Source organism: Perca flavescens, chromosome 6 (assembly GCF_004354835.1).
Source record: "Perca flavescens isolate YP-PL-M2 chromosome 6, PFLA_1.0, whole genome shotgun sequence".
NCBI lineage: Eukaryota > Metazoa > Chordata > Actinopteri > Perciformes > Percidae > Perca > Perca flavescens.
In genome coordinates this window covers 20,992,089-21,019,685 of record NC_041336.1, presented here as the reverse complement: position 1 = coordinate 21,019,685, position 27,597 = coordinate 20,992,089, and the positions used below count along the sequence as shown (strand labels likewise).

At 41.9% G+C, this 27,597-nt stretch overlaps 1 protein-coding gene across 6 annotated transcripts in view; it reads right to left on the bottom strand.

Annotated features, from left to right (window-relative positions):
* kif13a (kinesin family member 13A) overlaps positions 1-26,944 on the bottom strand; it is a 36,452-nt gene extending 9,508 nt beyond the window's left edge. For all 6 annotated transcript variants that reach the window (XM_028579669.1, XM_028579673.1, XM_028579674.1 and 3 more), the window contains exons 1-25: positions 26,601-26,944; positions 26,278-26,368; positions 15,340-15,352; positions 13,019-13,079; positions 12,109-12,201; positions 10,817-10,997; positions 8,553-8,640; positions 7,943-8,077; positions 7,705-7,817; positions 7,432-7,543; positions 7,017-7,229; positions 6,785-6,895; positions 6,564-6,698; positions 5,318-5,448; positions 4,888-4,974; positions 4,622-4,797; positions 3,350-3,569; positions 2,718-2,880; positions 2,448-2,591; positions 2,207-2,356; positions 1,852-2,016; positions 1,572-1,745; positions 1,276-1,427; positions 433-565; positions 106-252 (exon numbers count right to left, since the gene is read on the bottom strand). In XM_028579669.1, the coding sequence (XP_028435470.1) occupies positions 106-252; positions 433-565; positions 1,276-1,427; positions 1,572-1,745; positions 1,852-2,016; positions 2,207-2,356; positions 2,448-2,591; positions 2,718-2,880; positions 3,350-3,569; positions 4,622-4,797; positions 4,888-4,974; positions 5,318-5,448; positions 6,564-6,698; positions 6,785-6,895; positions 7,017-7,229; positions 7,432-7,543; positions 7,705-7,817; positions 7,943-8,077; positions 8,553-8,640; positions 10,817-10,997; positions 12,109-12,201; positions 13,019-13,079; positions 15,340-15,352; positions 26,278-26,368; positions 26,601-26,655 (3,243 nt within the window). In that variant the 5' untranslated portion in view covers positions 26,656-26,944. The remainder of the gene's footprint in view (positions 1-105; positions 253-432; positions 566-1,275; positions 1,428-1,571; positions 1,746-1,851; positions 2,017-2,206; positions 2,357-2,447; positions 2,592-2,717; positions 2,881-3,349; positions 3,570-4,621; positions 4,798-4,887; positions 4,975-5,317; positions 5,449-6,563; positions 6,699-6,784; positions 6,896-7,016; positions 7,230-7,431; positions 7,544-7,704; positions 7,818-7,942; positions 8,078-8,552; positions 8,641-10,816; positions 10,998-12,108; positions 12,202-13,018; positions 13,080-15,339; positions 15,353-26,277; positions 26,369-26,600) is intronic.
* Positions 26,945-27,597: the final 653 nt, after the last annotated feature.

Here is a 27,597-nt window from a genome sequence, read left to right as displayed (position 1 = left end):
AATCAATTACATACAAACCATCATCCTATTTTTGTTCACACAATAGGTTCATAGTCTAAGTTGCATGTGAATATATGCAAAAATGTGTATTTGTGTTTCACAGACCTGGTAGCTGTCGAGTGGTCTCTGTAGTTTGGTGGAGCGAGCAGACACACAGCCGATAGAGACAGACAGCACAGCCTCCACCAGCAGAGGCAGAGTGCCTGAGTTTTGGACTGGCTTCACACACACCTGCAGCCTCCTGGAGTGACCCTGCTTGGACAAATCCCCATAATTCAACATCAGAATGCTGCTGCCAGCGCTGCACTCTCAAAGTACTGTAAATAATTGCAACAGTTAACAGTAGTTACAGTATGATTCTCTTAAATGTGTATTTGATATAGTGCAGCCAGTCTGACCTAAAGGGAAACTTGCTCATAGTTTTTTTCTGACCTGTCGGAGTTGGAAGACTCCTCCGGTGCTGATGTCTTTTCCAGGATGCAGCTCCACAGATGAGTACTCTCCCTGCTCGTTCAGCTCCTGGATGGAGATCACCAGCTCAATCCTACGAGACACCTCACTCCACCTAGAACACGCAACAGCCAAGATTAGTGAGGTGTGAAACCGCAGTGTGTGTGTGTGTGTGTGTGTGTGTGTGTGTGTGTGTGTGTGTGTGTGTCAGAGCATATGAGCAGAGTAGACAGTGAGAATTTCCACTGCTCGCTCACAGAGCTGTCCGTTTACCTCCGCTCCCCTGCTCCCCCGCTCCAGGCCGCTCCGCTAAATATCGCTCCACGCTCAACTCAGATTTCACGCCTCTCCACTCAATCGCTCACCTCTCACTCACTCCAGCTTTGTTGTATTTATCAGATGAACGTAGCCAACCCATCCTTTATGCCTGGAGCTCGACAGCAAAAGTCTGCCGGATGGAAGGCACTAGCAGCATGGAATGGGCGGGCGCCATTTATCTGCATGTACTGTGCTGCTGCAGTAACACAGAGTAGAGCTTGGGCATGCTTCAAACTCATGGTATGAGTGGTACCAGACCTAAATTGGAGAGGTATGGGGCAGGAAATAAGGCGATGCTCCAACATTTGAAAAATCCACTCTGCACTCCATCTAAAATCCCCCCGCTCGTGTTCCACTCCGCTCACATGCTCTGGTGTGTGTGTGTGTGTGTGTGTGTGTGTGTGTGTGTGTGTGTGTGTGTGTGTGTGTGTGTGTGTGTGTGTGTGTGTGTGTGTGTGTGTGTGTGTGTGTGTGCAAAAGTGTGAGTGAAACATGTGATGCATGTACCTGTCTCTGAGCGTCTGGGACTTGGCCTCCAGTGCGTCTAACTCCCAGAGCAAATGTCCATTCCCAGCACAGCGGTGACCCCACACTTCTATGGCCAATGCTCCATCTGATATAAACTCCAAAAACTCATCTGTCACATGCACAGCATAGTCCTGCACAAAGACAAGAGGTTTGTAGTGGAGTTGATTTGAAAATAAAAGTAGTTAACAAAACTTACGGGAATTTAAAAGCTAATGCTTCAAGCTGAGGCATTAACAGCCTCAAATTGAAACAACTAGCAGCTCCTTTTAATGTACCTTGCAGTGATCAAACTGGACAGTAAACTGGGCATCTGGGCTTCGAGGGGAAGGTCTGTCTGGGCTGACCATGGGAGGAGCCACAGTGGGCTCACCGTGCTCCCAGAAGGTGTACTGACAGAAGACAAAGTTGGAAAGGTTGAGCGGCAGACCTGTGGCCTCCCTGATCCGCACCTGCAGCAAAGAGACAAGTAGACAGGATGAAGCTGAGTTACTGAGCATTGTTGTACTGTTTTACTAAACTATCCTTGTACAATTCCAACATGTCCATCTTTGTTACCCTGCAGGTTAGCCTCTTGGCCATGTGGACGATCTCCCCGTTGGTGTCCATCACCTCATAGCAGCTACACTCACTGGAGTTCTCTGACGAGTCGTCTCCCCCAGACAGGCGCTCTGGTACGACTCCACTCACTCGCATCAGCTCAATGTGCAGCCTGCCTGCTACCTGTACATAGAGGGCAGGGAGACATCATCCCCCTCCATTCAAATAAAAATGCCTAATAATATGTACATTTTAAATATATGTATATCATACATACATCTTACATATGGACCTGATGTAATAAAGATATTGGAAGGTTGCACCATGAATCATTTATTTGTGTATTAATCTGTTAATGTTGGTGCACTCTTACCTCTCCCTGTTGGCTGATGATGGGGACTGCATACTGCAGTTTGACATCATGGAAAAGGCACTCCAGAAATATGTTGGCCACTCCTATCAGGTTGTGGTTCTCTTGGGCCTCATAGAATAGGTCACAGTGTTTATTGTCTGCCTTGTTATACTGAGAAAAAACAAACAACAGAGAACAACCTGAATAATCCCGTCAATATGTTCTACTTATCTGATTCTGATTCTGATCCTCTGTTTCTTACCATCTCATCTGTGCCTTCCTTCCAGTCCCTGTAGTGGTCTCTCATATCCACCAGTTTGTTTTCCAGCTTCTCAATGGTCCACACTTGGGTCCCCTTTCCTTTTCTCCGCACCTGAATGGCCGGCTCGCTTACTATTGCTCCACGCTATATAAAAAAACAGAAGACAATTCAACTTTAGCACATATTCATACTTCAACAGCTGACAATGACATCTGTCCAGTAAGGTGATGTGGTGCTGGTATGTGATTGCAGGGGGTTCAGAGGTCTGACCTTGCGGTTGGCGCTGAGGTTGGCTGCAGGAATCTGAAGGGTGACCTGATAGTCAGTCAGTTTGTTCATCTCCTCTGCCAAAAAGTTGGCTTCTCGCACCAAGGTGTTGGCTTTCACGACCTGCTCCCTGAGTCGAGACAGGCTCTGACGAAAAAGCTCATCACTGACACATGCACGCAGACACACACACACACACACACACACACACACAAACACAGACAACAGAACACAGAGATTATTCATTCATTCATGAAGCTGAAGACCTGTCACCTATCATGTACCCTCAGTGTGGACTTAATATGCACAGCATTCCTATATACAGGAACAGCTAGTGAAAAACATACCCAGAGCTGTGTATGTGACTGACTGAACTTTGACTTGTGATGCTTACATTTTAGTAAAAGGGTCACTGATTCTTGCATCTCAGATTTGGCTCTCAAACCACAGTGGCTGGAGTTAACCAAGGGTGGCAAAATAAAAAATAAATATCTGTAATGGCTAAAGCTAACTAGCTGTCACCTCAAATATCAGGTCACTGTTACAATGATGTGCAGGAAAATGTTCAGCTTTTCAGTCCTGAGGCAGGCCTCCCTGCAGTGGACAGAGAGGGTGTGTCAGTGCATTCCACAAACCGCTCCTCGGTCCACAGTCGCAGTTTGCCGTGTGGTGTGTGCGTCGGGAACGTAAGGCGCTCGCTGCTGCTCCGGTGGTGTTGGGCCGTTTTCTCGGGAGACAGCTGTTGCCGTAGCGACTCCAGCTCACGTTCATACATCACCCTCTGCTCCTCTAGAGCCGTCTGCTTCTCCTCCAGATACTGCTTCTCCAGCACCTGGACCACATTCTGCATGGGGTCTACACACATGAGAAACAACAAGTCCTGATTATAACTAACAGGAAAATGACCGTACAAACACCTGAAAACAAATTATTATTCATTTAAAAAATATATATTATTGATAATTGCCTTATAATGCACTTCACCTTATGGACTCTGGCTTTAATAGAATGTATTAATTTATTAAAATCCACGAATAGTCTCTGTAAAATAAAAGAATTTTAAATATTTTTCTTATTGTTACACAAAGTTTTGTTTTTGTAATGTGTGTTGTCGGCAGTTTAAAAAATATTAGAGCTAAAATTATCGTTTAAATTCGACAGATTGACCGAAAAAGACTATTTTGATAATTCATTTCAAGTCATCATTTTAGTCTTTTATCAAGCACAAATACCTTTGGTGACTCCATCTTCTTTTCTCTGTTTTGTATAATTAAATAAAGTAAAGTAAATCATCACACAAAACAGGCAATTTGAAGATGTGAACTTGAGCTCTAGGAAATTGTTATTTGCTTAAGACTAATTGTCTAAAAAATATATAATCAAAAAATGTATCAAAACAATAATCGATAATGAATATAGTAATACTTTCATCTGATTTCACTATTATCAGAATAATTTTTCGAAATCTGTCTTGCATCCCAAGAGGTACACAGTTTCACATACATACAAAAATACAAAACACAACATTTAACTTAAAAACAAAACAATGCTACAAACATGTATCACATCAGACATTAGGAAGAGTGGATGCTAATGGACTTTCAGCCCTAACTGACTGTTCGTCCCACCTCAACTCCACTCAGGTTAACTCTGACCACAAACATTTACATTTGTAGTAACAATCTGCTGAGAAAATAGTCAGCGGATTGTTGTAATTAACGCTAGAATTTTTTTATTCAAGATAAGGAGTATTTCTTTACAGTAGTGGCATTTCTAAAAGATGGTACTATTAGGTTAGATTAGCTAGAACAAGCTGAAGCTTCAGAAACCTAAGTTGAATATATACTGTATACAGCTGTGGCCTGGGGATCATATAGATTGCAGAAGGCAGATTAACCTAATCATACCGTTGTTCCCCAGAGTCTTCATTATGACCTCCATCTGGGCAAACTCATAGCTGTAGTCCTGCTCAGAAGAGGCCTCGCTGGCGGTCTCCACATCTGCCTCGATGTAGCTCTCTCTGGGGGAAGCTCTCTCCAGCTCCTTTAAACGGTCCCGCCGCTTTCGTTTAGGCAGATTAATCCTGCAGAGCAACAGGACTTCCAATCAGTGACATTTAATTTCATGACTCTTCACACATTTCAATATGGCCACACTACAGCACGTCTTATACCTGAAGAAGTGATTGTTGCCCCATAAGATACGATCTCCATGCCACAGGTGCACCAAGGAATCAATCATTGTTCCATTCACACAGGTCCTGCAGAAAACAGAGAAATTACTCAAACTCTGATAATGAAGATGTCAGACGGCATTATCATCTTCATATTCAAACAGGGAAAATTAATTGAGAAGGAACAATCCTTTTGTAGTGAGAGGGAGACATGGCTCTGATATCAAAGCGAGAAGCTCAGAGCATAGATTCCTGTACAGTGAGGTCATGTGAAACACTCAGGTCCACTCATCCATGAAGAGAGAGACAACAGCGATAGATAGATAGATAGATAGATAGATAGATAGATAGATAGATAGATAGATAGATAGATAGATAGATATGTATGTATGATAGATAGTATGTTGAAGGTAGTTGTATTGTAGCTCACCTGGCATTCCCTATGGGCATCAAGGTGACATCACCGTCTGGGCACAGCTCCAGGACGCAGTGCTCCGGCTGGATACCGATCCCAAAGAGTTGGATGTCCTGGGACGTGTCTGCGCCAACACGCGTGTGCTCCTACACACAAGTGGAGGAGAGATTATTACAGATTATTATTTATTATTATATAATGACAGATGAAAATAATTACACCCAACATATTGATCCAACTTTTAGGTCATAGCCTACAAAATGTTGTTTGCTGAACCAATTTGCACAGGAGTTTTGTCATTCGCAAAACATAACATTTCTAAAACCGAAGCAAAATCAGACCTAAGTGAAAAAACTTGTGTGTCTCTCTCATTGCAGAGTGGGCGTTGTTAAACAAACATCCCAGCTTCGAGAGGATGTCCTACCCTGCGGCGAACTAACCCATTTCACATTACCATAGTCATTCCACACTGATATGCCAGGCTGGCCTGCAGGACCCAGACAAAGGCCTGTTGTTCTGTACGCCGCACAGGCTGCTTTCTCACATGCCTGTGCTCTTACAGGTCCAACTAACTGGTTGGTTCCACTTCAGTGCATTGCAATGTCTCTTACTGGACTCTTCTCTGCCTTCACAGTGTCATCTGAATCACTGCACCATATGTGCTGTGTTTCCAGGCCTTAGTTAATGAGGAAGTGACTAAAATGCATTTGGCAGCAACTTATCCCTAAAATTAGATAGTTATTAAGAGAACTTTCTGGCTTTCGTACAAACTTTAGCCATTATGAGGTGTTTTGGATTTGTGACTATTCCAGCCACTATACACCAAAAATACAGCCTTTGCCATGAACAACATGACAACATGGCACACAGATCTTTCATCCATTCATGGCCTTCACCCATACAATTGTCTACAAATCTACAAAATTTCCATTTTATTTAGTGGTGCCATTAAAACAAAATGGGTCTGCTTCTTTGGGTTGTATATTTATCTTCTTTTAAAGCTCCTGAAGTTGAAACTAAATGGGAACAGATGCAAGTTCAGATGTTAATAAAACCACATAAATTAAATACGGATACTGGAAAGTCCTCATAAATGCTTTTAACTGTTTATGTTATTTTTCCAGTGTGGCCACCTGGGACAAATAAGTAAAATCCTGACGTACTTAAGGCAGCAGAGTGAAGATGGTAGTGAGTACTGTGTAGTATCTCAGCTAGATATCATGCGAATAATGCATTATCACATTGTAAAAACTCCTATTACCTTCAGGTAGTAGACCAGTAGCTCATTTAGGGCAGGATCAGCATTCAGATTGACAAGGAAACACTTGTCTTCACCCACTTTAATCCCTGATGTTTCCAGAGAGATGCCCATGCTCTCCAGCTGCTTCTGACGTTCCTGTAAACAAAGATAATGACAGTTTAACTGTATGTATAAACGTGCTTATTGAGATTTTGGAGTCTGTTTATGACTGTTGTGCATACAGTGGCGATCTCCTCTGTCTTTCGTAGTTTCTCCTCCCAGGTGACAGTCATCTCCTGAATGAGTTTCTCAGACTCGTGCAGTTTCTCCTTCAGTTCAGGAGCCTTCAATGACTGATGGGAACAATGAGAGGAGAAAAAAAATCTGTATCATTGTATGATTAATGACAAGTCTGGCATGAATTAATTAATTTAATTTCGGAGCGTCTTGGGTCCACCCAATCCTTCCTCTCACCTCGGCCTGAGAGAGTTGAACTTTGAGCTTCTCCACCTCTTCCCTGAGCTCTCTGATAATCCGGGCGTTGGGGTCTTCGTTCACCACGGCGTGGTTGACGATTCTCTTGGCTCTGTCGGCATAGCGTAGCGTGGACAGAGTCTCCTCGTAGTTATCAGCTGCTGGACTCACTGTGGCTATCATGGCTGTCTTGCTGTTGCCGCCAAGGTTGTCCTGAAGACAAGAAAACATGTTGCAAGAAAGCATAGCTGCTAAGTCTTCCCTTTTTGGTCTGCATGCATGGCACAGTGCATGTAGTGCAGTGCCAGTTTTTGGTCACTTTAAGTCACATTTCAGCACACCTAGAACAACCACATATCATTACAACAACCAAGACAGAAGGCAGTTATAAATATGGGTAATTTGTGGGTCAAACCTTTAGTAGCCAGGTGAGCACTGAGTCTCTGTATGGCACAAACTTGGCCTTCCCCTTTCCTGCAGACTGATCAGCCAGAGCCGAAATCACACAGCCCAACGTGGTGAGAGATCTACACACACAGACACACACACACACACACACACACACACACACACACACACAGACACACAGACACACACACACACACACACACACAATTAGCTTTAATCAGTCAAATGGTTAATTGGACTTCAAACATTTGTATGTCTTTCATACAAAAAATATACCCACTTGTTAATATTGCTGCCCTCTTTGAGTCTCTCTCCAGCAGCTCCAGTCTTTGACACTCGCTCACTTCCTGCCAGGTCAACCAGACTCATCTTGCTCACTTTCTCCCCGGAATTCTGTTCATCATCACGACATGAACAGTCAGTCAGACCCATGATAAGACAAGTTGGATAAACACAAACTAGTTTCAGTAAATTCAAGGAACAATTTATCGTGAAAGTGGCTGAATAGCAAGACTGACCCCAGACTGCAGATCATAAAGCGTTTGTGTGACAATGATACTGAAGACGCCGTGTGATCGGCTGCTTTCCTCATTCATGTTGGTGGCTGCAACTGTGCGAGATTTGTTCCCCTCTGACATTAACACCTCAATGTCCTAAAAAGATAGAGAGTGAGGTCATAAAAGAAAATACGTTGCAGGAAATTTAAACACATTTCTCTGGATTTAGGTAAAACTTGCACATCGACCATTAAGATAACAGGAAAGTCAGACGGTATTCATGCTTATGGCTGTGTGCCATATGATTTAGCTGGGTCACAGCAGGCAGTGGGCCAAGGCTGTGGGAAACCACTGCACTAATATCAGGCAGAGCAGAGCACGAAGGAACAGGGTGGAGATGTTTAAACTTAATTAAGGAAGACCCTGCCAAGGCTTGGCATTAAAACTACAAGAAATCCCATGACTACATACCACATTAGGAATATGTGTCATTACAGTTTCTGCACTTGGGAGGATATAAAACATAATGGTTATTCCAAATGTAAATCAGCGGCTTGACAACTGGGGATGTGATATTGGATTTAGCTTCGCCTCTGGTCGCAGTGTGATGACAGAAAGGTGAAAGACACACCTCAAAGTTTGTCACAGCCAGCTGAGACAGACCATCCACGTATGGACCCAAGACTTTGTGTTCCCGAACTTTTAGGGAATGTCGGCTCCTTCAAAAATAATGAAAGCAACACAATGAGTAAGCGAAAGAGAAGACAAAGGGAGGAACAATTAGCATTTCAATTTGGGACATACATGCAAAAAGAAAGAAGAAAAAGTGCAGTCCTTGTCATGTAAAACCTCTTGGCACTTATGGCAGTTCAATAAACTATATCTTTGAGAAGCTAGAAGCATCTCCTCTGTACTTGAGTCTTTGATTAGAATGAAAACGTAATGCTTCAGGGTGGGTTTCGAGAAGCTCATATGACTCATTTTCCCTTCTCTTGAAACAGTAATTTAAATTCATTTTTTGGGAAATAAGACAGCTTCCTATTGGTAACCATTGCAATTCAAAAGAACTTCAATAGCATAAATATCTCTGGCAGGATTTCTCATTTTATAAAGTTGCATTTGTTATTAATTACTATTTGTGGAAACGGAATGGCTCGCATGTTATGGCAATATCTAAATAATTAACTATTAATCAATGGGCACTACAACTGCAATACAAATGTTAACAAGAGTTTGATGCCAAAATCATTCATGTAAAAAAGTTTCTGAATTTCCTTAATTGTCAACAAATCATATTTAGGACCAACACAAATAATGCGTTTCTCCATCTCTAAATATTCTCTCACTTCCCCAGCCTGCCAAACATTCACAAATGCTTCATTAAAAAAAGGCAAAATAATGTTCTCACTCAGCCGAGACAGTGTTACTAAACAGGAGTAAATTATAGTGTATTTGTTGACATGAAGAATAAACATTATTTTGTAAGACAATGCCGATTAGACTTTCCTGATCCTAATAAAATACATGTGCCGTGTCACAAGCTTTAACTAAGGGTAGGTAGGTGTTTCACAAGATGGGGGCAGGTGGGTAAACTGAAACTCATCTTCACCTGGCCGCCTGCCAGGTGTTGAGGAAAAATCGCATAGATCAGTAAGTCACTGAATCCCTCTTCATGGCTACAGAACGACAGATGTTGGCGGAAACCAGCTTCCCTGCCTCCACTCTAGTAATCTACCACCCACTGCAGCAAACAAGAGGATGCGACCACAAGAAAGACCACGGCCAACTCATAGTGTGACAGAGATCCTATTTAAACTTGATGTGTCTATACCACAGCTAGAGATGGTCCGATACCGATACCAGTATCGGTATCGGCTCCGATACTGCTTAAAACGTTGGTATCGGTATCGGAAAGTACTGGAGTTTATGAACCGATCCGATACCACGTAATAAAGCCCTAAAGAAAATCTACGTTAAAGTAGTTTATTTATGTTCTTTTTCCGTTATAACTGACTGTCAAACTGGAGAATAAAAGAAAGTTCTGTGTTTGTTCATGTTTCACAAAGAGTTCAACCTGAGCCAGAACGACAACAAAGATAGAAATCATATCACATCCATACAGGGATAGTAGTATACAGTTGTTAAAACATAATAAAATATATGACACACTGGTATCGGATCGGTACTTGGTATCGGCCGATACGCATGTTCAGGTATCGGAATCGGTATCGGGAAGCAAAAAATGGTATCGGATCATCTCTAACCACAGCCAATGTTTACTCCTGAAAATCACAGAGGCAGATAGACCAAGAGAGTGTCAGGCTTGTTATATAAGCGAGAGGAAGTTGCCATCAAAATGGCTCTGGCTGCATCTTCAGACATCTGCAGTACACAGTGCACTCCACTGTAGTCCCTCTCATGGGCTCGGCTCCCAGGCTGCTCTGATCGCTCTCTTGCTCCCAGCTTCACTAACAGATGTCCCTGAAACACACTCTTTCACAGTTCGCTCTCCCCTGCAGTCTGTCTGCCAACCCACATCAGACCACGGAGGTGAAGAATGCAGCAGTGTCAGAAGACGATGCTGGCCGCCGTTCTGCAGGAAATGACTGGGTTGAGCTTCCTACTCACATCATTCTGTCGCCGTCCCCCATACAGGCTACTAGACACAACAGAGCTATAAACAGAAATGCTAAACTAACACAAAGTGGAAGCTGAGGCAGAGGTCACAACTCGTGCTGGAGTTGGAGTGAATCAAAGCTACGAGAAAATGTCACCACAGTTTGTGTAACCAGCTGTCACCCCAGGTCAAAAGCATTAACAATGAATTAGCTCATTAAAATCAGGGAGGCTATGCAGGTTACATGTGCTTACTCTGAAGAAGACGTCCACACTCACCCTTTGGGATCGAGCAGGTCACGGACCTTCTCGTTGTAGATCTCCATGTAGGACACCTCCACCTTAAACGTATGGCCCTCGTTCTCCTCTCTGTGGACCCTCTCAAACAGCGAGCAGCAGAGTCGAGGGATTAAACCCGGCTGATCCCCATTCCCCATCATGGAAAAGGACTTGCCTGAACCTGGATGGACATTGCAGAGTCACACATGATTGTATCCCCTACAGATAGAGGTCCACACAGTGCAGTGCTTCAATAACAGTGAAACTTAATATGAGTCCCTTCTCTGAGCACACTAACTGTTTGATTTCAGAAACAACTTAGCTACATCATATGTCATATATCATGATCATGAGATAACAAATTCTCTACATGTTGTAACAAGCCTACAGCCATGAATGTACTTTAGCAGTAGCTAAATGCTAACGTCAGCATGCTAACAAACTAACAATGACGGTATTAACATGCTGATGTGTAGTAGGTATAATGTTTATCATGGTCACCATCGTAGTTTAGCCCTAAACACAAAGTTCATTTGAGGCTGGTGGGAATTTCATTTGTTTTGGTCATTAAGCAAAGTATTGGACAATTCAAAATGTTGACCTGATGACGGCGCTAGATAAAATGTTAAAGGATCACCAAAGTATTATTGTATTTCATCTTCTGGGGACCATGAATTTGAACTTGTTTTGTTTGTGTGTTACTTGTTCCGCCTTCATGTAAAGTGTCTTTACAGATTCTGTATTTATATATTTATATATATTTCAGTCTGGACTAAAATGGCGACCAAACCAACCGACTGACCAACCTTCCCATCCCTACAGATACACTGCTTAAAATATGGGTTATTGATTCGACTAAGACTGCTAAGAAACAGCAAACTAAATGCTGTGTGCCTTTCTAATTCCCATCATGACTCATTTTTTCTACTTTCATACATCAGGTGATCGGAGGGCCACTAAAAAAATATGTGTGATCTTCTTTCCAAACTTTTCACTAGCTGTGTCTCTCTACCAAGTGTTTCCCTCTGAGACAGGAAGTGGGATAAAGGAGCTAATTTGATCCAGGGTGAAGAAAGGATACGAGTTAAGTGATTCACCAGTGTGATTACAAATGCAAGTCTTCCTGTTCTTTAAACTTTCTACGGACACATCTGCAGACAACTTGACTTGCCAGTATACCTAAGTATAATAGAGGCAATTCATCATTTATAAATGCTTCAAAGGCAGCATGATGTAAGGGATTTAGCAACAAAAAGTGACTCAATGTAGATTTCCTCTGGATGTTTAGTTACCTGTTTGTCCATAGGCAAATATGCAGGCATTATATCCCTGGAATGCATTTTCAAGTATTCCCTCTCCAAGGCACTTGAACACCACCTCTTGACCTTTTAGACAAAGAATCACCATGGAGATTAGATAACCATTCAGATTTAGAAGTAATACTAGTCGTCTGATTTGCGTCCTTAAATTGGTTCAGTAACATTAACACAGAGAAATGTATCGACAAGGGCCAATAAACAAGGAAGAATAAGATTCTATGAAAGATGACAGATTCCTGTCTGGTCACGTGGAAAATGCTCACTGTTATGCACGCGTTGAATGGGACAGCTGTTTAACGAGCTAAATAAAGCCCGGGCCCCGGCCCTTGAGGCAGCCCTTCACTGAACAGATTGTCTTGTCAGTTCAGCACAAAGCAGATGTAATCATTAAATTTCCGTCAGAAAATGAGAGCGATATGACAAGGAAAACATGTACAATGATTACGTAAATCTGCCCTGGACTGGCAGTAATAACCTCTTTTTTTATAAATGTTACAAAAAATGTAGCTGTAACCTTTTCTGTGGAGCACTCATTAGAGTAATGAATGGTAGATGATAACATAAGCACAATGGTTTAGTTATTGTACATGTCCAATATTTTAGCATATATTGGAGAAAAATAAACACGTGGTTTTATTGTTTTGAGACAATACAAAGACGACTAACTCAATTAGATATTTGAATGTGTTCTCTCAAAACGCAAATGGCCGTGTCTGGCCTCACTGTGCTTTGCTTTGCATGATGCAAAAACAGCTTTCCATCAAGTAGGGAGCTTCCCTGCTCTATTGCTGCACAAAGCTCAGCATGTCTTTACATGGACACGTGATTTGAGTTCTTTGGTGATGAGTAAAGGATCAGTTTCAGCATTTACAGTATGACTCACCAGCATATTTGGGAACGTTGGACTCATCCATGGACCAGAAACAGTGGTCAAAAGCGAACACCTGCAGAGGAGTCAGCACAGGGAGTGTAAACACACACTTCTTCTCACACTTGTCCAAGCATGTACAGTACAACACAACCTGATCTTAGTAGTGGTCTTACTTCTTTTGTGGTACTAAAAAAAAAACAGGCTTATTGTGCTGTACCATGCCACCTTGCAGTAAATCAGCAGGACTAAGCTTGTCTGAGTGAGTAAGATGAAGTCTAACCAAGTATTGTTCGAGGTAATGCTCGTTAAGACCGCACCATGACTGTCTGCACAAATCCACTGCTAGCTGCCCCGAGTTTTGTCATAGTGGCTGGAGTTAAATTAATTCATAAATCAGGGTCAGCGCTCCCCAGAAGAAATTCCAGCACCCGGTGACCCTCGTCTCCAAGGAAACGGGGCAGTAGCTGCTCCCGGTGGTGCAGGCTGGCTCTCAGCCCTCAGCGCTGGGTCTCACAACACAGGCTTCAGCAGCAGAGACCCCTTGTGTCCCCCAGGCACCTGCGTGAGCCATGGATGGATAACACACAGAGAGGATGCTCTCTGGGAAAGAGCAGTGGCCTCATTCACCTCCTGACAGACAGAACAGCTCCTGTTACTGTATATGCTGCAGATCCACATCCATCTAACTTCTCCTTTGAGTAGTTTCAATTAGTTAGTATAGAAATATCTCATTTATATTTCATATCTGCTTGTTTAAAACACTCTGCCCATGTTGATAGGAGATATATAACTTCCCAAAGTCCACAGTGAACTAGGTAATAGAGCTTTTATGTACTGTATGCTCCCTCCCTACCTTCTGTAATTAAATCTATAATTACGTGTCTGTGGTGTCTCTCTGTGATTTCAAATTATTGCTGCAGAAACTATGTGCTTTCTCTTTCCTGATTTATGGTTTGAGGCCACTCTTATGGTGCCATTTAGATTGTTTCTTGGATGCAATCTTTTACATGACTGCATTAGAAGGTTTATTGATGATTTTATAATCGCACTTAATTCTGATTTTGTGGCTTATTTTGTGTTATTTTCCTTCATGTTGTTTTTCTGCAACTCACTGTAGCTCAGCCACTTGTTTTTTTTAACATTTCTTCCATGTTCAACAATTGCTCCTGCACTGTCATCCTGCAGTGCAAGCACAACACTGCTGCACATTACTACTCCTGGCTTCCAGTGGACTGCTGCTGCTCTGCCAAAGCACTTTCCCCTATACAAATACCCCAAATAATCGAACTCCCTTCTAATCATAATAAGGGCTATTGGCCAGGGAACCACTGGTAGCACAGTCAGCACGGGAAGCACTGAGATCACTGATTGCTTTGAAAGAAAGACCTCCTCTTGTGACTTCAGACAAGTGAGTGGGTGCCATTCAGAGGAACAAAAGTGCCATCATTCTCAATTAGAGCTGGTTTGGTAACTAGGGCTTCAATCTCCTCTGGCCTGTCTCTGTCCAGCCTGAGGGTGTAACTGCGCAACAAATTGTTCACGATTGGACAATTACTATTAATCAGCAGTGCAAATAACGATGAAGCTGAGAAGCAGAATGCCCTTTTTGTCATTTCTTGGATGAACACTGGTCAAACGTGACTGGATTGCAACCTCAGTTTACCCTTTAGAATGCAGGGAGACTAATTTGAGTGCCACTATAACTTAGCAGACAGCCACATGCTCGTCTAGCTGAAGGGTATTACAGGGTAACTCAGGTTCACAGGCCCCCAGAGACCACGCACGCCTGTGGCCCGCGCTAACGCTCCCCCGGTCCCGTCAGTGGCCGAGTGCACTGAGCACAAAGCCCGTCCCTGGTGTGTGAAACATCTCTGAGCTAGTCACCAGCATGTTGTCAAGGGGGGAGATGGGGGTGCACTCCAACAATGCAGCTTTGAATGCGCACACACACTGCCCCAGTGTCTGCGCTCATCCCTTTCTCATTGTAGAGCCTTTGTGGGTGTTCACGAGATCTTAAGAGCACTGACACATTCACACGGACATCTATCCGCCTCCTGCTGACCAACCAAACTACTAAAACACTCTCAATCATGTCCCTAGAAACAACGCCACAACAGTAGATCGACCTGTGCAGGATGCTTCTCTTCCCCTCAGGGGAACGGTGTTGCCTGTGCAGAATCCTGCTTCTGGATGATTTCACTACGTGTGATAACAGGAAAGTCAGTGAGAAGTACCTACCAGATGACTATTGCTGCTGACAGTTTGCATCAGCTCTGTTGACACTGGCCAGTTTTTTGTCGTTGTAGCAACAGAGACAGATTTAATTTACATACCTTAGATTGTTTCCTGTTGAATGAGACAGGCAATCCATCATAAACAGAAGAACACCATGGTGGGTGAAGCAGAAAAAAGACAGAGAGAGAAAGAAATGGTTAGCATTGATACACAATTTAACAGTCAGAACATGTTCACACTCAGTAAGATGCAGCTGCACTTCTCACAGTAGGAAACTTCCCACTGTCTGTGTCGACACAAACAGCTTTTCTGAACTGAAATATATGCGTTGAAATCAAAACAACTTTTTTTATGAAACCTCAGACTCCTTTCTAACTTTCTACATTTCTCAAATTTCTGGTGTGACTTCTTCATTCACTCCTTCCCTCATTTATTCACTCATTCATTCACTTGCATACAGTGGCGTTTCCTGGTGGTAGGTGCTGCTGTGATTGGGTTCATAATTGGGCCAGTGGAGCGTGAGGAAGGGAAGAGATTTAGTATTCAATGTCCCACTGACTGTTGAGTAAATAGCTCTTATGCCTGTGGACTTAACAAAGAGGCCAGGTTGGGGAAGCCGCACTCAGAATAAGCAGCTGCCGGAACTAAGGACAAAAGGGTAATATATATATATATATATGGCACTAAGTTATGTAGGATTATTCTCTTGGAGAGGGAATTCCCCAAAGCAGAACTATAACATTCAAGTCCATACAAATGTTACAGCCATTATAATACATGGCGAGGAAATTATTATTTTCTGCACATGCATGTTGCAGTATGATGCATTGCAACCTATACACCACCCTAGTGCTTCTACATCTGCCACAATCCTGTCCTTCAACAGTCAGCAGATCCCTCCTGCAGGCGTCTCCTGGCACAGAGACAGAGGTGGGCATCACCTTCACACAGTAACTAATACAGGGCAAGACTGAAATACTGCACCAAAGTGTCTCACACAAACTGAGCTGAGTCACCTACAATAGCATGCCTGGAGAGCTGCACGAAAAAATTAAAAAGAATGCTCTTCTGCACTTTTATTTTCATCTTAAGTATTAAATTATATAAAATGAAAGGTATGAATTATGAACAGATTTCCTTTGAGGACTATACCCAGGCCATTAATAACTATACCAAGGCTCAAGCTCATTATGATGGGAGACAGAAAGAGAGAGAGTGGGTAGAGGAATAAAAGGAAGAGGGCCTTGTTTGGGTTCATAGCCTAAATCTGAATCTGGGCCACTGACAACCACTGTGACTGGGTCTCAATCAGAGCGGACAAAGACCGCAGCAGGGCCCCGTCCTCTGGTCGGGCAGAGCAGAGCGGGGATGTCTGTGATGATCTATGAGATATGTATCAGCATCAGACAGCAGGGAGCACACATCTAAGACTTCCTATGGGCAGACTAGTAAGTGTGATCAAGGACCACTGACCTAATGCATGCTAACTTGAAAGGTAAAAAAAAAAATCTTCAAATGTCAGCGTTGCTACAAAGTGGAGATGTCAAAGATGAAAGAAAAACGTGGGAGAGTTATGACAACAAATAGATGGACAGCAGCCACAGCCCTGCGAAGAATGATAAATGGACAAATACAGAGAACAGATGTATTCCTATGGAGAACAAAAGGACAACAGATACAAGACCGGAAAGACACACACACACACACACACACACACACACACACACACACACACACACACACACACACACCAAATGTGGAGACAAAAGACATGCAGTTATGGAATGCGTGCAGTCTAGACTCTGCAGAGAAGAAACTAACTCTACTGAAGAGCTGCTGCAGTGGTTTGGTGGCTGTTGCTCATTGTGCCTTATACTGTATGTACTGTATATGATATGCCGGGTATGATGAACAAAACAATGGGGGGAACTGTTTCGGACAGGCTTTATTTAGGATTTCATAGAGCTACAATTTCCTCACAAAGTCTCATTCCAAAAATGGACTTAATTTCATTCTTGTATTCATGGAATAGCGTATTCCCCTACCTCCTCCATCTATCACAACGTTAAAACCTCCCCCTTTAATAAGTTACATTAGGCTCCAGTTCTCCCACTCTGCTTTGGACATAATCTCTTTAATCGCCACAGAAATCTGCGACCTTCTTAGCAGTTTTGTACTATGCTTGTAAATGCTATGTACTCCACATTTGGTTATTTAAATCCTTTATCGTTTTACGCTGATGTAATAACATTTATCATTACTAGTTACTCCAAATAATCTTGTATTTTCCAAGGTATTATGGTCAAAATCTATTAATTGAGACCATAAAACATGCTCAATTGGTAGAACAGAACAAAACCATTTTGTTGCACTTCTATTACATTCAATACAGTGGGTGTTGCATGTGATTGTTTAGCTCCGCAAATAACAATTATTTTCATTATTGATTAATCTGTGAATTGATTTTTCAATTAATAGTTGTTTTCTATTAAGTGTCACAAAATAGTTTAAAAAACTGACATAGTAATCAGAGTCGAAGGTGATGTATTCAAAGTGCTTGTTTTGTCCAGGCAGCTCTCTAAAGCCCAAAGATATTCAGTTATTGTTATAGCCTATATGACAAAGACATAAATCCTCAATGCTGGAACCAAAGCCAAATGACTGAAACATTGAATTGATCAAGAAAATAGTTGCAATGCAATTTACAAGAAATGCTACCGGTGGCAGCTCAGTCACAAATGCTGTATGGTGCAGCTCCAAGGGATTCAAGCGCGGGCATTAAAAATGAAATGCGGGCCATTTATTTAATAATCAGCATGCATGCCAAGTCATGGCTCGGGGGCTTATTAAAGGCTGTGTTGTGGTTGACCAAGTGTGTGACACACATGTATGGCACAGAAGTGCCAGATAGCATCAGATCCCCCCCCCCCTCCCTCCCTCAGAGGCAGATGCAGGCGGACACTGCAGCCCCAGCAGGGCATGGCTGAAGTCTATGGGGGGCTGGTTCTGCATGCTTTAATGTGTGTGTCATCAAGGGCACGCTCAGGCTCCCACGCCTCCAGCTACCTGATGCCAAGGCACCCATGAATGATTTCAACTTGGCCGAGGGTGGACATTGGCCTCTCACACTACTATGATTCTCCCCCTCTGTACTGATTCTTTTGTCGTGGCAGACAGATTAAAGGAGCACATTTTTGATCTTTTTTATTAAATTCTTATTTCTTATCACTTTTAGAAAGAAATACCTCCTCAGAATCCGACTGTGATCGTTTTTTAATTCATTGTTGATGGTCAGATTAATTTAGATCACACATGATTGTTGAACTTTTACAGCTCAGAACCATGCTGGTGCCCAAAAGGAAGGTATGAAGAGTGGGTGAGCTGCACTGGAATCCCCCGTGGTTATGTCGAAGGATTAAGGCCACTGGGTTATTATGCCACCGAAAACTGCAGTCTTCTACCCCAGTAGGCAACACACCAGTTTAATCTACTATGTCATCCACCTACAGAAGCATCTATCTACCCAAAAATTTAATTAGATTGCATGCCCACCCCTACAGAGGTATCAGACTAATAGATATTTCAAATTTGTAATGTATCATTTAATTTAATCTCACCAGAAGTGATGTACGTGATGTTATCTTCAGAAATCAGGGACTTACAGCACAGAAAAATAGTTTTTAAATCATATCGAAAAGAAATGAATCCAAATCTATAAACGCAATGTTGTAGCTCCCGATTTTCCAATGCATGAAGGATACTTTGTCGGATTCATCAGTGTGATTTAGCAGGCTTTGCAAGAGTTTCTGATGATATAATCCTGCCGCTCAAATGGAATATGTAAATCACATCGTTGAGGTGCACCCCCCCATTAAAATGACATTCACAACATGCATCTGCCCTGCCCACACACACTCACAAACATAGTACTTCGAAGTTACACCCCCCCAAAGATTCAAATTCCTCTTTCTGATCTGTTGCTGAAACTGTGCCTCCCCTTTCACCTCCCTTTGACAGCACACATGAATCTTTCTGCTGTTTGGCTGGCGACACACTTCAGACAATTACAATTCAACAAGCTTCAAAGCCAAACAAAGTGTGTGTTTGTGTGTGTGTGTGTGTGTGTGTGTGTGTGTGTGTGTGTGTGTGTGTGTGTGTGTGTGTGTGTGTGTGTGTGTGTGCGTGTGTGTGTGTGTAAAAGTGTTGGGTTGCAGCGCACTGTGCTCTCACAGGCAACAAGTTAACATTTCAGATGGTCCTCCAGTATGTTTAGAACTGAACACGCCGGCCCCCACCCACACAAAGCAGAGGTCACCCTGCTGCACAGACAGACAGGAGAGAGCAGTAAAATACCAAGCTCAAAGTTAGAGTAACGGAGGGTGGGTCTCTTTTCTGACCAATCACACTCAAGACAATTCCAAGGAAGCATTTGGCTTAATGTAAGATGAGCAGAGCAGGCTGTCACTTTAGCATGAGTAATCCAAAAGTAAAGATGAAAAGTGGTTGAAGTCAGATGTTTACATACAGTACATTCAGTATTCAAAAAACAGAACCAAAGGAAGTTGGCTTGCTGATGACAGAAACAGGTGTGGCTTGGATTGATCCAAGCTACTGAGACAGCGAACTGTGACTTCTGATACACAAACAATTTCTGGAGTTTCTTCAGCTTTATTACGTACCATATCTACTCTTAAGTATGCAATGTCTTGGCCAGTGGCGGAAGCATTTCTCAGGTCTTTTACTGAAGTAAAAGTACCAATACAACAATGTAAAGATATTCAATTACAAGTATCACGTAAAAGTCCTGCATTTAAAATAAAAGTGTTTTGCAGAAAATGGGCCTTTGTGACTTATATGTCATGACGAATTACATATTAATAATGAAGCATCATTTTACTGTAGTAGCTAGAAAACTTTATATACAGTTTGGTAGTTTAGTCTAGTGGTGCCCCTGCAAAAACTCCAAAGATAAATCTGAGGGGTTGTGAAATGATTACTAGAAATAATTGATACATTGAACAGGTATTTAAATGAAAATGAAAATGTGAGAAGTTTAAAGAGAAAAAGTCTCTTCAAAGGAGCAGCTAACACCTGAAATGTGACAATGAACTAGACAGTTTTTTTTTTCTGTAAGGGTTCACCCCTGATTTAATCTTTAACAAAGTCTTATATTCTAAAAGTAACTACACATGTTATATAAATGTAGTGGAGTAAACAGTACAGTATTTCCCTCTGGACTGTAGTGGAGTAGTAGTAGTATAAGGTACTTGAGTGAACGTACTTTGTTACATTCCACCACTGGTCTTGGCTAGTTTTTCAAACAAATGTGTCCATGGCATTGTTCTAAAGGCTAAAATTAGCTTCCTATGAAAATAGTCGGGGTGGTGGTTGATATCACTCATTAGGTCATCAACATAACTCCGGAATGTTTCTGTAACTTGGCAACTGCTGTCACTGAGCAACAGTGGTAAACATGGAGTCGAGACAACCTACCATCCTCATGAGTCAAAGTTCCAATGTGAAAGCCAGGATCTCAAAAACAGCTACGGCACTGCCATCAGCAGCGCACATGATGCTCAGATTGACTTCTGTCTGGGCCTTTCGAAGTTTCCATAACAAATGTTAACAACACAACATATGATGCAGGCAGGGTCTAATTTAATCCCCTGCGCTATTTCTGACACCACTGTGACAAGCTGGGTCAGCAGCAGGCTGTGTGTATGCTTAAACACAGAGAAGGATACTGACCACATCTGCTCTAAAGCCTTAAATCTGGTTAGTTTCAAAGGCAACAAACAAGCCAGAAAGAAGTGAAGTTCATCAATTTGTTCAATATGGTAAGGCTTCCATCCCAGGGAAAATAAAGTGACACATTTACTACCAGGACACACCTCCTTTGACCCAGTCTGCGTGCTAGATGTCACTTATCTTACTGCATGTGCTGGGGGCTGCTCAGGAACTCAAAACATATGACAAAAGTCATAAAATGCAAAGAGAAATGTGCCAAATCGATGTTTACATGAATTATGTACTTAAACATAATTAATCTAATAAGCATTTCTGATGAGTATTTCTTTCCAGACAGAGATGAGTTAAAACCTTGTTTTTTAGGCTTTTGTTAATGTTGCCTGGCTCTACTTCTCCCAATTAAGACTTAGAGAAAGTCCAAAATAAATCCCACCATGACATTAAATTCATGTAAACACAACAAGCTGGCTTCAAAACCTCAAAAAGGCATCATCTGAGAGAATTATGCAAGAAAGAAAACCAGAATCGTTATGGAAGAAATGTCCATGAGTGTATTTTCACAGGCTGCCCTCAGAATGAACAGCCACATCTGAAATTAATGAGACACAGGCTTGACAAAGAGGGAGGGCTCCACCTTTTCTCAATTCCGGATCAAGATGTAAACAATGTCCCACCCTCTAAACAAACAGGGAACAGTCCTCAAGGGAATACAATCGCTTTATCAGCGACACACAACACTTTCTCCTTCAGGCACGCATGAATGAGCCTTACAGAGAAAAGTTAAGGCTGAGTGCGTATTTTAGGCAAACTAACTCTGAGAACAACATCTTACTGAATGGAAAGGTTGATTATTGGCACATAGGGAGCAAAATGGAAAGACAAAGGCAACATTCCTGAGAGCAGTCATTAGACAAGGCAGCATTGTCTTTCAGTAAAAGGCTTGTTTTGGAAAGCATGATGGCAATTGGTCATAATGTGACCTGAGAGAAAATGTGACCAACCTCCAAAACTTCGACAACATGGGAGACTGTCACGTCTACTCAACACCTTTATTTAACAGATATGACTTCTATGTATCATAAGGATTGGCAAACAGACAGACATCATTAGAGGCTATCTGTAAAGGCCTTAACAAAACACACGTTGACCACGTTGGGTTGGTCTCTGGGGGTCATCAGGGTCATCAAATTTAAATGGAATAGTTCCAACATTTATTTACTTCCTGGCGGAGAGTAAGACGTCCAGTATACCTGCCGATCCCGACCTGTCACTCGCCAGTGTGACGTCATGGGAGCGCCATAACTACTTGTACTACTACCACTACTTGCGTGGTGGTCGCGACACTAGTTGCAGTCTTCTCCTGAACAGAGGTGGCGCAACTGAGGAAAGGCTACCGACTTTGCTATTTCTACGGACCAGAAGAAGAAGAAAAAGGTAAACAATGGCAAAGAGAAGAAGAGAAGAACTTTGAATACTTCATGTCTGCACAACGATTCGATGACCTACTTTGTTGGATCAAGCCTTTCATTCACCATAAAAGAACTCATCTTAACCCAGTAAGTTTACAAGAGAGACTTGCAGTCACTCTGAGAGTCCTGGCATCCGGTTGTCCTTGAACTCGTCCATGCTTCCTGTTTCCGTTTTGTCGTGCGCCGCAGAAATAAATAGAGTGGTGCGCAACCTCTGGTCCCCAAAATGTTAAACAATTTCTTTTAAACAGCTGCATTTTAAATAACAGTTGTTACCTTTAAGGTTGTGAGAAAAAAGACCTGGAGGACCTAACCACACAGCTGTCTTTGAACATACTTCAAAATATATTTGTACGAGACAATTCAAAAAGATGAGCAAGGACAATACAAGTAGCGCCATCGTAGTCTATGACTTTTTTGCTGAAGCTCGTCTCCACACAATAGCCAAGTATTCAAGACAACTCAGTCAAGTTGAGATAAACCCAATTGAGCTCTTGTAACCATTAGTGATAAGGAAGAGATAAGATCAGAAATTACAAGCTTGGTTACGGACATTATCAGATAAGGAATACTTCCACTGATCATGTTTTAGTTAGCTACAATGAAAGGAAAATAAAACACCTTTTTCTGACATAAACCAGACTCCCAACCGCCTCTCTAAAAAGTTAGTTGGGGTTAGCTTTTGGCTTTTCAACACAACTCTGTGTATTTAGACTGAAATGTGCAGAAAAAGGGGGATTTACATAAAGAGGACTTGACAAACTCGATGGCCCTGTGTTTAATTGTTGCACGTTGACGGACATGCTGGGGCACGATAGATGTAATATGGCCCCATTGTGTGAGTCGGAGGGTATTTTCTTGTCATGATGCTCCACCACTCAATCCCTTTGCAGACAGCAGCCTCAGGTATTTCTCTGCCTCTCCACCCCCACCTTCATTGTGTCTAAACCCCAAAGGAGAGCAGACTGGCGCGTGAAAACAAAACTACTCTCCCAGATTCCCATTTCAAATCTGCCATTCGTGCCAACTCAACATGCAGATGAAAGATTAAACTTGGGAAACTTAACCTGTCGCCCTGGAGTCACAATCCTTGTTTCATTTGCCCACTACAGAGATTATTGTTCATTTCTCAGGGAAATAGGAGAGGGGGCTGTGGGTCACGAGTGTTGCATTAATGCTCAGCGGTGCAAAGAATGAGGCTTAGCCATCAAAGGAAATCCCTTATATTTCTTCAAATTCTTTAGGTGACTGGCATGTTTTCATGGAACTGTGTGGTCTCTTCAAAACCTGATTAAAATTCAGACACAATCTGAAAAGTTTTAAATGTCTAACTGATTATCCAACATGAAAGTGGCTCCAGGTTCACCTCACAAGAGACTTAATTTCTCATCAGACGGTCATATGTAGTATTTTTAGGTATTGATAAAATTATCGGGGCGAAAAGAGTTTTACTACAATACAAACAATGTTATGTAATTTGTTTTCCATTGTTCAATCCCATATTTCAAAATCTATCTACAGCTAAAGAAGTAATCATAAAAATATCTATTACTGCTGTCTCCACTTTGAGGCTGTGCCTGAGTATTCCCATGACAGAGAAAAGGTTCCCATGATCCCGGCCCTGTAGCCATATTCGGCATCCTAATACCACTAAATCTGACACACAGGAACAGGTGTCTTCGAAACAAGGCAAAGTTGTCGTGATCAGGGTATCCCCTTCTGCGGCTCCATAAGAAGCAGAGAGGAAAATTATATGGTTTAAGAAAACCATGGCAGCCTAAACACAGAGACCCAAAACACACACACACACACACACACACACACACACACAGCACTATCATTGAAATGTTAACAAGTAATTATACATATACACACACACACACAGACACAGACACACACACACACACACACACACACACACACACACACACACAACAAACACAGCACTAGCATTGAAATCTTAACAAGTAATTATATGCCTGGACTAAACTACAGAAAAGAAATGTGACATAATAAAACCAAAGTGAACTGAAGTCACTTTACAGTTACAGAATGTACTACCTTATGAATTACAAGTGATACAATTGGTCAAACTTTGAAAATAGGTTGGGCAGAATAAAAAAATGACCGTTGATAAAAATCCAGTTACAATGAAAGTTAATCCAGCAGCAGTTGAAAACATTTAAGACCCAATACGACAACTAAATCAGATATGGAAACTTCCCCTGACAGGTAGCAGTGGAAAGATCTGGCATCAGATCCACACACTAATCACTTAACTGAGAAAATATTGCAGATGTTGTCACTGTGAATATCTGTACCACTCATTGTCGTTCCTCTGACCTCTCACCCATGACAGCTTTGTGTTCTGTTGTTATGTATCCCGTTCCAACATATGTTAGCTTTGAGGGTGATTTGTTTAATTGTCTGGAACGGCGCCATTGTGTGGCAATGTCTGTTCTGATTATTGCCTTAAATACAGGTTAATGTGTGGGGGAGCGAGCTCATTACCATTTAATGCTGAAAAAGTGTTACACTTTAACAAGACTGGATGTGGGCTATGAGAAAAGCCTTGACTGTGGCATGTATTTGTTTTCATTTTAGCAACACACAGTGGACTTTTTACTGTAGCCAGAAGAGATGCTGACACTATTTCAGTGATAAATCAAAAGAACAAACAAATAGTCTTTTTTTTCTAATTGAGTAGCTATCCTATTAGATTAATTTGCGCCTGTGGGTAAATAGGTCAGCTGTTTAATCATGTGTGACACCAACAGCAGATGAGAGCAAAACCAAGCGCAAAACTGTAGAAACTACTTTAACTACAATGGATGAAATATGTATACATCTCTGAGCGTTTCTACTGTATCACGCATAACATTTCAAAGACTTCCCAAGCAAACGGTCATCATTAGCCTACATTTCAATCTGAAAGCATGTCAGATCACAAGCCAGCAGAAAATGCAGCTTTTTTTGCTGACCTTCACTGTCCAGGCAGAGTGTGATACATTAGAGGATGCTTAGCTTTTCATTTTGTCGTAGCTTTTATCCACTTTTTCGCCATAAAAACGGCTGATAAAAGTGTGCAGCATCTTGCCATTTAAAAAAAAGATACAGTGTGGTCTAACACCTCTTTGAACGCTACATAAGTGAAATTAGTTCTGACTCCAGTGATACCCTGAGGCTCGACATTAATCTCTTCCTAACCGTCTAACCGGCGTCTTCATGTGCCAAACATGCTCAACCACCTGCCCTGGCCTTGAAACTCAACATCAGATATATGAGTGTAATATTATTATGCTGGCTGGAGTGATTGGTATTGGAAAGTTCAGGTGAATTACATAACATAATATCATGTTTCAAGCAGGTGGGTGACAGACATCATGTCCTCAGCAGCAGTAGAGCATTCCTGTTTGTCTACTGCTTTTATTTACTGGCATTTATGTAAATAAATAAAAGATTCAAGATACAAGTTTATCCTCATTACTGTGTATCGGGATCATGTTTGTGCTGTCTAATGTTCTGCTTTATTTTCAGACATTTCAGCTCACTGGATATATAGTTATATGCTAACATTGAATGTTACTGTTACTGTATTACAACCATCGTGGGATAAGGTTATAACAGTGAAAGTGCAGTTTTCATGTTTCTGCTCTTTCACTTACAAGCCCCCATATGTGAGCTATATTGCACTCAAACTGACCACAATAATGCAAAAGATGCCTAATCTACAACAAGCTCACTGCACTATAGTGTTTGCTATAATGTCTATATTCATTTGTAAATACAAAGATTTGGCAGTATTTCAGCTTTGTTTACCTGTTGTCTCCTTTTGTATTTGAGGGTGGTGGGTGCAGAACTGTTTGGTTGTCCTCCATATCCACGACACATTTTGTATTCAGTTCAATTTCTGTGGAGAGAAGTTTGTTGGGGGAAAGTAAAGCAGAATGCGGGGGTGTGAAAAGTAAAACCTTAGCTACTTTAACCGTGTTTCAAACGAAACTCAAGTCTGACTCCAGGCTCATAATTCAAGCTGGTAACGCAGCAATGGCGAAGAAATCCAAACTTTATGATAATGTGGCATGAATCCGAGGAGACAGACATGCGAGTATGCAAAGAGAAATCATCGTTATAACACTTACCCCTGCGGTTCATGGGCCGAACTCTCACTGCAACTTTTACCTTTGAATCCGACATTTTCGTCCACTTTTCACTCCCACCCTGTATATGCGACGAGCTATCAATAGTCTGTGAATCCCCGACAAGAAGCCCGGATTTCTGCCAGAAAAAAAGGCAGCAGACCCTAGTTAAACAACCCCTAAATAGTCCAGACCTCGAGGAGAATAGATAGGAATATGTTCATTTTTTTTTTTTTTATCGTTTATATCCATCCGGGTTCGCTTTTGTGCAAATCCAGCACTCTGCTCCAGCCCCAGACAGCATCCCCACCGCCATCTTCCACTGGGAGCACGACTGCTATCCTCTGGCTGACTGGACACGGCTGTGCCAAAGAGGGGGAGAGGATTTACGCACCGCGCCGCTTATTGGGGGGAGGGGGGTGGGGGGGACCAGTGGACGAGAAACGACAGAGAAACGAGAGGCTGTCTGACAAGTTAATTTAACATGCACCGACATAAGCATCGTTTAAAGACGGCATGGAGGTCAGAGTGAAGAGCAGAGGGTTCATAAAAAAGAAGTTTAAACATTCATAACACACATATTTCTCGCCCTCTCACACTAATTGAAATAGTGTATATATTATTTTTAATAAACAATATGAGATTGTATTCAAATAATAATCATAATAAATAAGTCATATTTAAAACTTTATTATGTACTATTATATGACCAGGGCCGTAGCCAGGTTTTTAGAAATACTGAGGGCAAGGGTCCAAGTGACCCCCATACCTCTACCCACAGCTCGATTTGACCCAACCAAATAGTCTTACAAATATATTTTTATATCACAACAGCATTACAAACAATTAATAGAATTTTCAATTTGACCATTTTCTATTTCTTTAATTGATCAAAAATGTATCTAATTTGTAATTTACATCTACACATATTTTGTTTATCAGTTTATCACATATACCCCCAAACACCTAATTAGTTAATTTGTAAGGAGTTATTTTTGTT